The sequence below is a fragment of the Salvia hispanica genome, chromosome 3 (assembly GCF_023119035.1).
Source record: "Salvia hispanica cultivar TCC Black 2014 chromosome 3, UniMelb_Shisp_WGS_1.0, whole genome shotgun sequence".
Lineage (NCBI taxonomy): Eukaryota > Viridiplantae > Streptophyta > Magnoliopsida > Lamiales > Lamiaceae > Salvia > Salvia hispanica.
The window spans coordinates 41,366,236-41,379,939 of record NC_062967.1 but is presented as its reverse complement, the minus strand read 5'-3'; the positions used below and the strand labels follow the sequence as shown (position 1 = coordinate 41,379,939).

Sequence of the window (13,704 nt, the reverse complement as noted above, 5' to 3'; positions counted from 1 at the left end):
AGATGATATTTTACATTTATACCATAGTATTATACTTTCAACTTTAGAACACCATATGTGATTGCATTTGTCAGCCTTTTAATTTTACATTAAGATGAGATTATTACTGAGAATTCATTCATTCAAGACTAAGCAAGTGAAATAAATTTCACAATACGCCACTCATTTGAAGACGGATAAAGTATTTTAATTTTTCCCCTTTTAGTAAAAAAAATATAAGTCATGTGAAATTTTGTATATTAAAATTAAATTAAGTGGGAACTGTATAATTTGTGCAGGTAGCTTAACGATAGCAAGGGAAGGGCAATGTACTGAAGAACTTCCGGCAACAAAAGAACTATGTGACCGTAAAAAATGTGTGACAGACTGCAAGAAAAGGCACGATCTCTTTGCTAATGGACGTTGTGAAGTATCCGACCAATGTACTTGTTTCTATGATTGCAATACCAAATAATTGCATTCATTAGAATTATATAAACGGTATCTCCTTAATTAGAGATCCATCCGTGAAAATAAAATAGTTAGTATTTGTAATGAATTTTTACCATAAAAGTGGCATTAAATTTCTTAGATAAAATAATAATGAGATAGCATATAATACACGATAAAATAAGCTTAAATTTTAGTTTGAAACGCTATCTGGTTTGCAATATTTATACAATGCCTAGTTAGCCCATATTTACTTATACACTTTGAAAAATATCTTTTTCAACCAAATTAGCCCATATTTACTAATAAGTATAGACAATGCGAAACATTAATGTATTCCTTTAAATTGAGAAAAATATAAGTGTATAAATTAAAGTTACTTGCGATGACATTTAAGGCATGGCTAACACATCATTTTAACATTGGGGGTCCAATTCACTGCTATAGAAAATTTTAAGGTAATATGAGATTAATTGAGAAAAATATAAGTGTAGATAAAGTTATATGTGATTCATTGAATAATACCATTTCTATTGAGGGATGTTAAAAGTGGTTTACATGATCAATCATGTTGTAATTATATATGATTCGGGAATCCGTTTGTAACTGTTACGTAAATAATATGAATTGAAGATTATTAAATCCATTACAGTACTATTTTTCATTTGTAGTGATAAATTAACAAAATTGTATATACAAAACTGGGGTATTTTTGTCATTTTTTATTATATGCAAAAATTAAGGAACTTGCCTATTTCAATTATACTTTAGTTTTACATTATAACACCTCATATTAATTAAAGAATGAAAAATAACACTTTTAACTAAAATTCAAAACGAAAATACTTATATTCTAACAAAAATATTTTATTTTCAAAAATTTAAATAAATATTTTACATTGCGTTTTTTCTACTTTTAACAAAAAAAATATGAAAATAAGTTAAAATAAGTAACAAAAATAAAATAAAATAAAGACAGTGAAAATATTGATAATTAACTTAATATTTATTAAATCAAACTACTTAACATTTTTATCCATAAACAATTTAGTATAACTTGTTACAAAGAAATTTAATATTAAACAAATTTAAATGATATGTATATTTATTTTGTTAAAGAATAATTTTTCCCTTTTGAAAGATGAACCAATATGTACATAAAGTTACTTGAAACTAAAAGTTGAAATTAACAGTAAATTTATCAATAGTTTTAAAAATAAGTATATATGAAGTAACAAAGGAATATTTTATCCAATTTTTATTTTTTGAAAGGAACAATTTATTTATCTTCATATCATTGTGATAGTTTAAATAAATGAATTGATAAGTAAAAGGTTGTAATAATGTAATTTTCCTCCTACAATTATAAATAGGGTTATTTTAGTCATAGAAATATGTAATTAATGATGTTACCAAATCAAAATAAATTAGTCTTATCCTATTTATATTTAAAGAGCATTCTGTACATACAATTTTTGTAAATTTATCTTTTACTCTTTTCACTTTTAAGGCATATAAACAAAATCTTTATTTAGGAAGATGGACAGCAGGCAGTTTTAATTTCCTTTGGTAAGTAGTGTATCACTTGCAACACTTTGGTGCTAAATTAATACTATATACAATTATACACATTACATGATGAGATCCAAATTATCCTACATCTTAGTAATACTTTATTAATGTTATATTAAGTTATAAGAAAATAAACAAATCAAGCTTCAATTTTTGTAAGGTTTGTAAAATTTAAAATGTCAATATCATTTTTAATATATTAGAAGCAAACTAAATATATAAAATGAATAAATAAACAATGTTAAATGTGCATCAGACAATAATAATGCTCCCATAAGATTTTTGTATTACTCCCTTCGTCCTACAATAGTCAGGGACGGATCTAGGAATTCAATCCAGAAGGGGCAAAAATATATATACAAAATTTTTTTAAGTGTTTTGAGGTGGGGCATTTATGAAGAAAATTGAAAATTTTGCAAAAATTGATAAAGAAAATAGTATAAAAAAATAGGTTGAGGAGGGGAATTTGCCTCATAAGCTCCTCAAGTGGCTCCGCCCCTGACAATAGTAGTCACTCTTATTGTGAGCACGGATTTTTAAAAAATGTAAAGAATAATGAGTTGGAAAAGTTAGTGGAATATGTGACTTTTTTTTATATTGGTTTTATAATAAAATGTGAGTGAAGTGAGTTAGTGGAATGTGAGACTTATTTACTATTTATGCTAAAAATGAAGTGTGACTCTTATCTTGAAATAGACTAAAATGGCAAAGTGTGACTCTCGTTGCAGGAAGTATATCATTTCTCTACCAATAGTACGACAGCGTATATATAATGAACGAATTCTCACTTTTAAGAACAAAACGCAGCCTAGTTGGTATCTATTTTGTAAAATTAGGATTCAAATATGATCCATACGAAAATTAATTCATTATTGTTATTTATGCAAATAACGAATAAGCACCTAGGCCACCAATTACTTGTAATGGGCCTTGCTTGTGCAGGCCTGATATTGATTATTCAATGAATTTTGTCCAAACTTTCCAAGGTGAAGTTTGACTTTTTATATGATTGGACTAACTCTCTGTCAATTTGCTCAAATTTATTAAATTGGCTCAAATTTAAAGTTTAGATATATTCCTTGCCCTTATAAAAATAATCCTTCTACTTTTAATAAATTTTATTTTTAATAAAATGGATCTCATTCTCCGCTAACAATAATACAATTATTTTTTTCTTTCTACGATCTATTACATTATCAATTATGTATTAAAATTCATGTTGTTCTAAAAGTCTATTTTGTTATGGATCGAGGAGATACTAGTTAACCGGAGATCAATCTTGATACCATAATAATTCATCTAATCAAATCTTAAAACTAATTGATGATAAAAAAAAAAGTGGTTCACACTTCAATAATCTTTTTATAATAATATTTTATATTTAATTTTCTTTTATCTGTCAGCATAATTAACATCCCATCAAATTTTAAGCACACACGGTTTCTATACGGTAAAGTGAAAACATACTAAATCTGAAAGTATAAAATATTGAAATAAATAAATATAATACCAGTAGTAGTTACTAATTTTAATGGCAGACAGAACAGAAACAATAAGACTATATTTCATAAACAAATGAAACATTTATATTACGAGATCAGTAGAAGAGTTTAATTTAAAAGTTATGATGATCTACGCATGTTCTTCAGTCTGATATGCAAATAATTATCGGTACATCTAATAAAAAAATTAATTTTTACATGGCTACGTATTTTATTTAAAATGATTAAAATATTTATAAATCAATTTTAATTGTTAGAAAGGAAAATTACTAAAAGGAAAAGCAAAGAAAGTGACTTGACTTAGCTGTGGTCAAATCGTTGAACCAATGGATGAACTGTAAAATGGAAAAAAGATGAATAAATAAAGAGCAACCCTATGCGATATGAATGCTCTCTTTCGGTGAAAACTGCTTTGCGCTAAACTAACTCACCCCATTCCCTCCTTTTTTTACTCTTCTCTCTCTCCGCAATTCATCGATCTCTGGTACGTACATACGCCATCATTTCTCTAGTTTTTTTCTGCTTTATTTTGTTGCATCATTTCCATTTAATCAAAATGCAACTCAGTTAACTGTGTTTTTTTGTCATCATATGATTTTTTTAATGCTCCTGTGTTTTTTATATATTTTTTTTATTGACTTGCTTTTTGACTGATTCGTTCTGATTGATCTTGTTTGTGTATCTTAACCGGAGAATCGGTGGATGCGACGGTGATTCATACCAATCGGTTGTTGTTTACTGAATTGCGTATTGATTTGCGGTTGATTTGTGCAGTTGCTCTAATTTTTGTGTCAAATTCTCGAAACGAAGAGAATGCATGTTGATTTTACTCATTTTTGTGCTATTTCGGTAGTTTCTATGCCGGAATTTGACTTGTGACGTGCGTCGATGCCGTATCTGTTTGTTGTTTTGCTGGCATTGTGTTCTGGATGTGTACATTGGATATGGAATTTGTTTCACGATGGTGTATGTGTGATTGCTGTTTTTAAACTGATTTAGATCACAGATCTAGTCAATTTTTGTGAAAAGTTGATTGTAGTTTACCATAGTGCTTTCATCAGTGTTTTCCTAAGAATTGTAGTATGATATTTGCTAAACATTGTGGAACAAGTAGAATTTGTAGATACAGTGCTTCGTGTCCTGACATTTCTTTTTGTCCTTCCTTACATTTTCGGCGACTGACTGTGGGTCAAATTAACGGTGACTCAGATGGAGCAGGTAAATATAGGTGTCCCTAATTTCTGCATAATAATGTAGTGTGTGTAAATTGTATTGAGTTCTGATTTTTATGATTAACGACACAGTATGAAAAAGTGGAGAAGATTGGTGAGGGAACATACGGAGTGGTATACAAAGCCCGTGATCGTGTAACTAATGAAACCATTGCCCTGAAGAAAATCAGGCTGGAGCAAGAGGATGAGGGGGTGCCAAGCACTGCCATCAGAGAGATTTCTCTTTTGAAAGAGATGCAGCATGGAAATATCGTAAGGTGTGAATAAAACTCAAATGGTTTAGCTGCTTAGCAAATTAGTGTCACAAAAGAATATTGCAAAGAAGAAAATGTGACACTAGGAAACTAGATGCACACATATATGCCATTAGCTTGTTTGGAAAACCTTACTGAAAGTTCTATTTCATCTATATGATATTATTCTTTAGATGATCTTATTGATATGTCTTCATTATACAATGTAGCTATCTCTGATTACCAAAAGTCATGCATTAAACTTCCTCTAATGCTTGGTTGCAGATTGCATGATGTGGTTCACAGTGAGAAGCGTTTGTATTTGGTTTTTGAATACCTGGACTTGGATTTGAAGAAACACATGGATTCTTGTCCAGAGTTTTCACAGGATCCTCGTCTGATAAAAGTGAGTGACTTCTATCTGCCTATCTTTTATCTATGGGAGACTGCTAGATCTAAAAGTTGAATTTCGAACCGTGCAAGCATCTGGTGGAGAAATTTATCACATAGAGACTAGAAAGAAATAACAATATATGTGTTTATTCATATATTATAATAATTCTTACAGTTTTTGTGAATAATTTTCCTGGAAGTTGTAATCACTAAGTGGACCTCACTCTTACTCTTACAGGCGTTTCTGTACCAAATACTATGTGGACTTGCCTATTGTCATTCTCATCGTGTGCTTCATCGAGACTTGAAACCTCAAAACCTACTAATAGATCGACGCACCAATGCACTGAAACTTGCAGACTTCGGACTGGCCAGAGCATTTGGTATTCCTGTTAGGACATTTACACATGAGGTAAATGCTTCACAACCAGATAGTACTATATTTGTAGGCTTTTCTACCTGAATAATAACTTCTATTCTATCAGCCTTGATTGTGTAGTCGATTTGTGACTTGTGAGAATTTTTTCCGATCTTCTTAAACATGACTACAAGAAACCTGATCTTCTAAAACATGACTACAAGACAAACCTGACCTTTGCAAACTGCCTCATATTCTATCTATGTTCCTGTTATGACCTTATTCCTTTCCAAATTCACTGGCTGTGGATACCTCTAACAAAACTGGTCCAGAAGTTTTGCATGATATGACCATCTTATAACTGACTCGAGAAAGGATCTCTTACAAATTCACCGTTGCCTTTTCTTTCCCTAAACCATGAATCTCTTTTGCAGGTTGTGACTTTATGGTACAGAGCTCCAGAGATACTCCTTGGTTCGCGGCACTATTCTACTCCTGTTGATGTGTGGTCCGTAGGCTGTATATTTGCGGAGATGGTAAACAAGCATGCATTGTTTCCTGGAGACTCTGAAATTGATGAACTCTTCAGAATTTTTAGGTGATGCATCTAAACCAACAAATTATTTTTCACAATCATCAAGTTTTCCTTTTTTGTTCCACCTTTCATTTTTATAATTAAGATTCATACCAGAGTTGCCTATTTATGATGTGTATTAACTTAATGAAGGGTCATGGGTACCCCAACTGAAGACACATGGCCTGGAGTAACATCCCTCCCTGATTTTAAATCATCATTTCCAAAGTGGCCATCCAAGGTATATTGTTTGCATATTTTACCTTTTCAGATCTTTCTCCTAAACTATCAGAATATTCAAGCATATCTCTATTTGCAGGATCTGGCAACTGTCGTACCAAATCTTGATTCATCTGGTCTTGACCTCCTTCGTGTAAGTTCATTTCCGTTGAAGATGTTTCTTGAGTCATCTAGAGTTTAGGATGATTCTTGTAAAGAAGTTCTGCATTTCTCGTTGAGTTACGTAGAATGATAATGATGTAAACTTTCTTATTTCTTCATATAGTATTAGAACTTTAAATAAAGATTACATCAGTCAGTCCTTCCTTTTCAGTTTCTACCATAAATTTGTTTTGCAATATACTAATGGTTTGCCTTTTAGATATCACCGGCATGAAATTCTTGTACCTTTATTTTCCAATTTGAATTTAATCTTCACCTAGATTACATACGAGACAGTCATTCTGATTTTACGTCTGCTGAGACTAGCAGCATGCATGTTATACAAACAAAGAAAAGATAGTTGATGTTAAGACAACTCATGCATTGTTTCTCTCTTGTAGAAAATGCTCTGCTTGGATCCTAGCAAAAGAATCACAGCAAGGACTGCCCTTGACCACGAGTACTTCAAGGATATCGACTTTGTCCCTTAATAAGGCATTATCCTCATCCCGGTGCAAATGTATATTTATTAAACGCATGATATCCGGGTAATGTTACCTGTTTTCGATTTCTTGGGTTGTTGTTCCGGGCAAAGCTACTCTGGACTTAACAGTAGCTCGCTCTTTCACTTGCTTATCGCTCTCCTTGTGTGGTCGTGATTGCTTCATTTTTGTTGGTTGATTGTAGGATTGGTTGGTAAGACTTTTAGATTTTGCCTTGCTCTGTAGTAGATATTATGGTTTGCTTTTGGTTGCTTCAAGTTTTATCTTATGCATTGTTTTATCTTAAGAAACTATGCCATTTTTCACTATAGTATGTTCAAAACCTGCTTTAATGGGAATCATGATGTCTTGGATTTAGCAAGTTCTACATAAATGTGTACATTTTTTTGTGGATGTCTCAAATCCATTAAGTTCATTAAATATACACCAAGCTCACGGGCGAGGAGTGTTCGTAAATCATATTTCAAAATTTTAAACTTGAATGTAAAATTGCAACTCAGTAATAAATTTATTGATTTTGGTTGCATGACTTGTGCTATATCTCCGTTTCAGATCGGCAACTCTTGTTCTAAGTAATGTACTCCCTCCATTCTACTATAATTGAGTTCATTTTTTTCATTTTAGAACGTTCTATAGTTAAGTCGTTTTCATATATAGAGTAAAAATAAACAAATTTTCTTTTATATTTTGTTCTCTTTCTTATTTTATTATCTTTTCACTTTTCATACCTGTGTCGAAAAGAATTATTGTGGAACGATTTAGAATTATTTAAACTCTATTAATCGATTCATCTCTTTAGAATTCAATTATTCTTCCTTTTTCCAGAAATGTTGAGAGGCCTTCACGAAAAATGCGTTAAAAGCCACTTTCTTTTATTATTGAAAGCAACTTTTTCTTCATGCCGAATGGAATACGTGACATGGGCCATCATGAATATTAATCGAATAACGAAGTTTCTAGTGTCCAAGAATCTTCATACTATTAAAATTGCTTTTACCCAATTAAAAGTAGGATCTTCAAGAGCTGATGCAGACTCATTGCGATTTCAGTTATTTAAAGACGAGCAAAATTTGGAGATGAGCATCGAAATCAACACAAGAATGTACGGAAACTGATCATCCGTATAGGACTAGTCAAAAGTTATTTCATTCAACAGAAAGCAACATTCTCTTATTTAGTCAAAAGTTTTCCATTCTACTAGTAACAGTCATTCACTTATTTGGCATCACCATCTTCGTAATGTCGTTCCTCCAGCAAGTTATCGAGCTTCTCTTACAAGCTGAAATTACGACAAGAAAACATGTTTAATAGATATATACATATATACATACACAAACCCACAACGAGGAAGACCTGAAAATAGTTCTCAAGCTTCCTCTTCAGAGATGCATGTTCTTGTTTTACCTCTTGGAATGTTCTCATGCACCTACAAATTACAATAGTTATAGAATTTATAACTGCAAATCAGAATAGTAAGTAACACTAAATAAATGAAAACCCTGTAATCTGTATTATTATAAAATATGGCCATACATTTAAAGTTGGCATGTATACATGGGATAAGGGAAACAAAAATACCCATCAATGTTCTCAACTTTGCAGTATTCTTGAAATTGTGTACATTCCTTCTTCACCTTTTTGGCACCAATGCTGCAGATTCGGGCAGAATATGATCATATAGACACCATAAATGAATAGGAAAATAAGGCAATAGTATCATATACGTACCTAGAGCTGCTACCCTTATACTGATGCATGATATTATCCAGTTTCTCGAAGTCCCAGGGAGTATTTTCTCTGAACGGAAGATAAACGATAGAAAATAACTATTTCAATGACGAACGGTTAAGGTAGAATCTGAAAATGATATACTAGTAGTATAATTTTTCAACTTACAGTGTCAGTTCTATGTTTCGAATAAGGCGGGCTGAGTCCGAGTAAAATAGCTTGACCACTTCTTCCACAAAGTTAGGGTTAGCTTCATCTTGCAAATCTTCCAATTGAAGGAATTGATCATCGAGATATCCCTGAGAGAGAAGCAACACTTAGCTAAGGAGGCAACAATGATATTGATAATGAGAAATGGAAGGAATATTAATGCAACACCTTTGAAGTTGTTGATCGATTAAATAATATCTTCAAAACGTAGTTACTTATTGCTGGGAATTCGGATAATAGCACTATAGTTCTTCAATATTGTATTAGGAGAAAAATCTTATGGGATGGTTTCCACTTTTAGGAAAAATATGAAAGGCCAAATAAAATAAAGGTTGATTATCGTGAAAATATGCGACAACAATTCATTTGAAAATAATAACTTCATATTGTTCAAATATGGCAGGCTAAAAACATTGCCAAACTTCGTTAAAAGGAAAATATATTTGCCATTTTAAAGGACATAATAACCTAACTGAATAGAGCATTCCTCATGTAGGAAGCTCCAAATAACTTCATATGGTTCAAATATGGCAGGCTAAAAACATTGCCAAACTTCGTCAAAAGGAAAATATATTTGCCATTTTAAAGGACATAATTAACCTAACTGAATAGAGCATTCCTCGTTTAGGAAGCTCCAAATAACTTCATATGTTTCAAATGTGGCAGGCTAAAAAAAATACCAAACTTCGTTAAAGAAAATATTTTGCCACCGTAAACTAACCTGATTGAATAGAGCATTTCTCATGTAGGAAGCTTGGCATGACAGTTGATTACCCTCCATTGTAATAAAAAGAAATAGCACAAAGCAAGTGAAAGATAAAATAGATTGTATTTCTGGATTCAATAGGAAAAGAGGCATATGGTTGCATGCGTTATATATAGGTGAAAATATTGATGCATAGATGGAGAAAAAGATCCAAGGAAGGTCCCCCCCCTCCCCCTCATTTCCATGTGTAGTCATATTTACTTAACATGTTCAGGAAACATGGCTTGAATGTGTTAAAGAAAAGTACTTTTGTTACATGTTCAACAGTGAGACATAATTTAATGAAGAGCTACCCTATGGCATGGATATGGGGACACTGAGGTCAATAATGACTATTTTTTTTTCATAAACAAACCACATACATAAATACATAATATATAGGATACATTAAGCTATAGTTTTCCATATCAGATAATTTTATATTTTAGCAATTTAACCTGGAATATTCAAATCCTACTAATACTAATAAGAAAACTTAATTAGTCATACATATATTAGTAGTATATATTGACTGAACTATTTGAAAGATTAGCTGATCAAAAAAGTTTGGAATTAATCAATCTATCAAAGTAAATGGCAGCTTAGCTTATATTTTTCTCATGAAATCCTATCAGCAAAAGTGAACGCCCCCAAAATATCAAAATAGTTGTGTCACACTTAGAAACGAAGAAACTGTGCGAGTGAGACACATACAAAGACATGCACACACAATATTCTTACAGCTGAGGTTTTTGTCATACCAGCAGATTCTAGCAATATGTGTCCCTTCATAGTTAAAAGTTTCCATGTCCTGGTCCCTTCTTGCTCCCCCTCCAAAATCCCAATGATACCACACAACACCCACACCACATTCGAAGAAAAATTCAGCATTAATCTCTCTTCTAAACTCACTGGATTAGAATCAAATTCATGTCTTTCTTGCATAGAACTAACTACATATAATAGGAGAATTCAACTAATAGTTGTTTTGGCAGGAAAAAGTTCAATTTATCCAATGGTACTAAATGATGCTTTGAGGCAGCCAAGACAAGACCAAAAATAATAAGGTGTTAAGGATAACTATATAAGGACAAAAATAACAAGGTGTTAAGGATAACTATATAAGGGCATTTCAGCATAATTAGTGTGCTACGAGTGAATTATATGCTAGAGCGATCATTCTGCTCAACAATCAAATCATAGTGGATGCCTTAAGAGAAACTAGAAAGACCAAACGAAAATAAACCTCAATCGCTTATATTCAAACGCTTGTGTGTCGTATCACAAGGAGTTCTTATCCACATCAAACTTTTGTTACTCAGTCGTTTGTTAATAATTGGGATACCACTTTTAGCTGATATGACTTTTTATAACTTTTTCCACAAAATTATGATACCTTGTGTGCCACTTCCAAGGGATCAATGAACAATCACAATTTCGTTGTTTTGTCGTCTAATTCTCTTGCTAAAATTAAGCAAAAACATAGTAATATTCTTACTCTTATTGCAATCATTTAACAGCAAGCCTTCAAAAGATTTGTCAGTTTCACTAGCACTCTTAGTACCATTTGGTAAACTTTAAATGTGATGCAGCTTATGCACATTCATGTGAATGTAAATTACAACGTAGAAACACGAAAAAGCTTGTTGATCTTCAAAACCAGCACAGAATTATCCCTAGCAATTAATGGGCACTGGGCAGACATGAAAAAAACTCTAAGATGTAAACCTAGCCTAACCAACAGTCAATGATAAGTGAAGACAGCACACAGTTGTCTATTCTATTAAACTCCCCAAAAAGATTCTGTGTATGGCTAGGCTAGTGGTAGCATAGATATTTCTAAGTAAGTATGACGATTAGATAATTGAAACACATCAGATATCATTGTCAAGGTACAAGATGAAATTCAAATAAGCAAAAATGTTTCAAATTCAAAGAGTTAGGCAAATGAACCAACAATTAACTGGAGGAATAAACATCTAAAAATGAGGAATCCAGGAGAGAGGGATTCTGAAAGAATAAAAAAAAAAAAAAAAACTCACTAATGTAATGATTAGAAAGAGAGTGCATTTACCTTTGGATTAGCTGCCTGTAATACTACTTATCAGCATTGCAGCAATCCCACCATAAGGTGCAAAGTGAAAGCAGAGTTGAGAGATGTTACATGAATAATTAGCCCATCTGCAAACTCTGTCCACGTGTTGATGTGGATGAGTGGTCACAAAAGCAGCTTTTAAAAAAAATGCTTTAAGGCATCCATAAAAATGTGATTTTGATTCACTAGAGACAGATGGATTCTGTTTTCCTCTGTGTTGTTGATAAGAAACCGTAGAGGATGTGATAATCTTCACGAATGTTCAACTTCAGTCCAGAACAAAAGTAAATGTGAAAAAATTATTCCTTTGCATCCAATAAGCTTCCAAATTCCAAACCTTTACTCCCCAAGCTACTGTACAAGATGTTTCTTTGGAGCCATAATCATGATCCAACATGCTTAAACCTACTTCTGTCTCGGTGAATACAAAGGAAAATCAGTTCCATCATATTCGGGCTTTGGGTTTTTGGGACCGAAATCTACTTATTTTCTTGCCAAACTCCTGCAGATCCATCATACCAGAATATAGGCTGGAAATATAAACTCTTCTGCAAATCAAATATAAGATGAATTATAGGCTGGCAAAAAACTCAATTCGCTTCTTTAAATCTATGAGATTAAATCACAATGAAACCAACGAATCGAACTCACAAGAATAAACTCCAGAAGGAAGACAGCATAATCCTCATGAATTTGACCAATTACACACAAAACGCATCCCCCAAAAACGTACAAAAGAATAACATCCATGCAATAAGGGGTGAAAATGAGCATATGTGAATTCATATAACCTCAATCTCATTCAAAATAGTAAAATTTCTATTTCCCCATTCTCATCAACAACAATCTCAACGTCCAGCTATATAGAAGTCATGTCGCCTAGTCTCCCATTGAACTATGATAATTACTCAATTAAGCCGCGATATTCAGAATTACCATTTTCCCCTTCTCATCAGCAACGATCTAATCGGTGTAAACCAAAATTCAGCAAAAAAAAATAAAAAAATCGTGTGACCTACTGTTGAACTAGAATAGTCATTTACCGTTTAATCCACATCATTCTGAGTTACTGCTTTCCCCTTTTCTCATCAACAACAATCTCATCCAATATTCAGCTTAAAAAACCGTGCCGCCTACTATTGAACTACAATAATCACTAACCGTTAAAGCCACAACATTCAGAATAACTATTTCCCCCTTCTCATCAACAACAATGTCATCGTTGCAAACCAAATTCAGCTAAAAAGTCGAATTGAACTACAATAATCACTTACAGTTACTTCTCGTCAACAACAATCTCATCGCCGTATACCAAAATTCAGCTAAACAAAAAAGCGTGTCGCCAACTATTGAGCTACAAAGCCTAGAGTAATCGCATACCGTTTTACAGTCGTCTCCGCAGAAACATCAGCTTCAGCTCCTCGGCGAAAATCTTAGCATGAAAACCTAAAGAGTTGCAGATTCTACGGGTATGATGATTATCGATTACAATAAAATGCGAAATTAAGTCGAGGATTTCAATCTGATGAAAGAGTTGTTACTAAACAAGAAATCGTTGATAGTCAAACTTTTATAAATCGTGTTATGTTGATAACGTATCATGCTTGCACTATTCAGCACAGCTCTTTTAAACACGGAGTTTAAAAATAGTGTATTAAATAGTGAATAAAATAAAAAAAATAAAGTAGGAGTGAGTGTTACGTTTTACTAAAAAATATATAAATATTCTATGTTCACGTCTTGTCAACT

General features: G+C 32.3%; 2 protein-coding genes across 11 annotated transcripts; one reads left to right on the top strand and one right to left on the bottom strand.

The window, feature by feature from the left end:
• Positions 1 to 3,861: 3,861 nt before the first annotated feature.
• Positions 3,862 to 7,470, top strand: LOC125217016 (cell division control protein 2 homolog A-like). 3 transcript variants are annotated; one of them, XM_048118835.1, is made up of 9 exons: positions 3,862 to 3,987; positions 4,713 to 4,721; positions 4,808 to 4,992; positions 5,254 to 5,374; positions 5,600 to 5,773; positions 6,154 to 6,317; positions 6,447 to 6,534; positions 6,613 to 6,666; positions 7,076 to 7,470. In XM_048118835.1, the coding sequence occupies exons 2-9, from the start codon at positions 4,713 to 4,715 to the stop codon at positions 7,163 to 7,165; spliced, it is 885 nt and encodes a 294-aa protein (XP_047974792.1). In that variant the 5' UTR covers positions 3,862 to 3,987; the 3' UTR covers positions 7,166 to 7,470. The 3 variants fall into 3 exon arrangements, with proteins under 3 accessions (XP_047974792.1, XP_047974791.1, XP_047974793.1); XM_048118836.1 differs by lacking the exon at positions 3,862 to 3,987 and adding an exon at positions 4,060 to 4,230; XM_048118834.1 differs by lacking the exon at positions 3,862 to 3,987 and having other exon boundaries at positions 4,059 to 4,721.
• An 808-nt stretch (positions 7,471 to 8,278) lies between these two features.
• On the bottom strand, positions 8,279 to 13,474 carry LOC125213403 (histidine-containing phosphotransfer protein 4-like). 8 transcript variants are annotated; one of them, XM_048113928.1, is made up of 11 exons: positions 13,336 to 13,474; positions 12,475 to 12,503; positions 12,293 to 12,366; positions 11,935 to 12,050; positions 10,622 to 10,721; positions 9,837 to 9,868; positions 9,074 to 9,204; positions 8,906 to 8,974; positions 8,756 to 8,827; positions 8,531 to 8,603; positions 8,279 to 8,456 (listed from the first exon to the last, which is right to left on the bottom strand). In XM_048113928.1, exons 5-11 carry the CDS (start codon positions 10,650 to 10,652, stop codon positions 8,436 to 8,438), a joined length of 429 nt encoding a protein of 142 aa, XP_047969885.1. In that variant the 5' UTR covers positions 10,653 to 10,721; positions 11,935 to 12,050; positions 12,293 to 12,366; positions 12,475 to 12,503; positions 13,336 to 13,474; the 3' UTR covers positions 8,279 to 8,435. The 8 variants fall into 8 exon arrangements, with proteins under 8 accessions (XP_047969885.1, XP_047969883.1, XP_047969884.1 ...); XM_048113926.1 differs by having other exon boundaries at positions 12,293 to 12,503; XM_048113927.1 differs by having other exon boundaries at positions 11,935 to 12,366.
• Positions 13,475 to 13,704: the final 230 nt, after the last annotated feature.

Coding starts and splice junctions, on each gene's coding strand:
- LOC125217016 (XM_048118835.1), top strand. Junction 5,375..5,599: donor AGGATCCTCGTCTGATAAAA/GTGAGTGACTTC, acceptor TTACTCTTACAG/GCGTTTCTGTACCAAATACT. Junction 6,535..6,612: donor TTCCAAAGTGGCCATCCAAG/GTATATTGTTTG, acceptor CTCTATTTGCAG/GATCTGGCAACTGTCGTACC.
- LOC125213403 (XM_048113922.1), bottom strand. CDS start 10,076: ATGACTACACATGGAAATGAGGGGGAGGGGGGGGACCTTCCTTGGATC. Junction 8,975..9,073: donor CGAAACATAGAACTGACACT/GTAAGTTGAAAA, acceptor TCTTCCGTTCAG/AGAAAATACTCCCTGGGACT. Junction 8,604..8,755: donor AAAGTTGAGAACATTGATGG/GTATTTTTGTTT, acceptor TGTAATTTGTAG/GTGCATGAGAACATTCCAAG.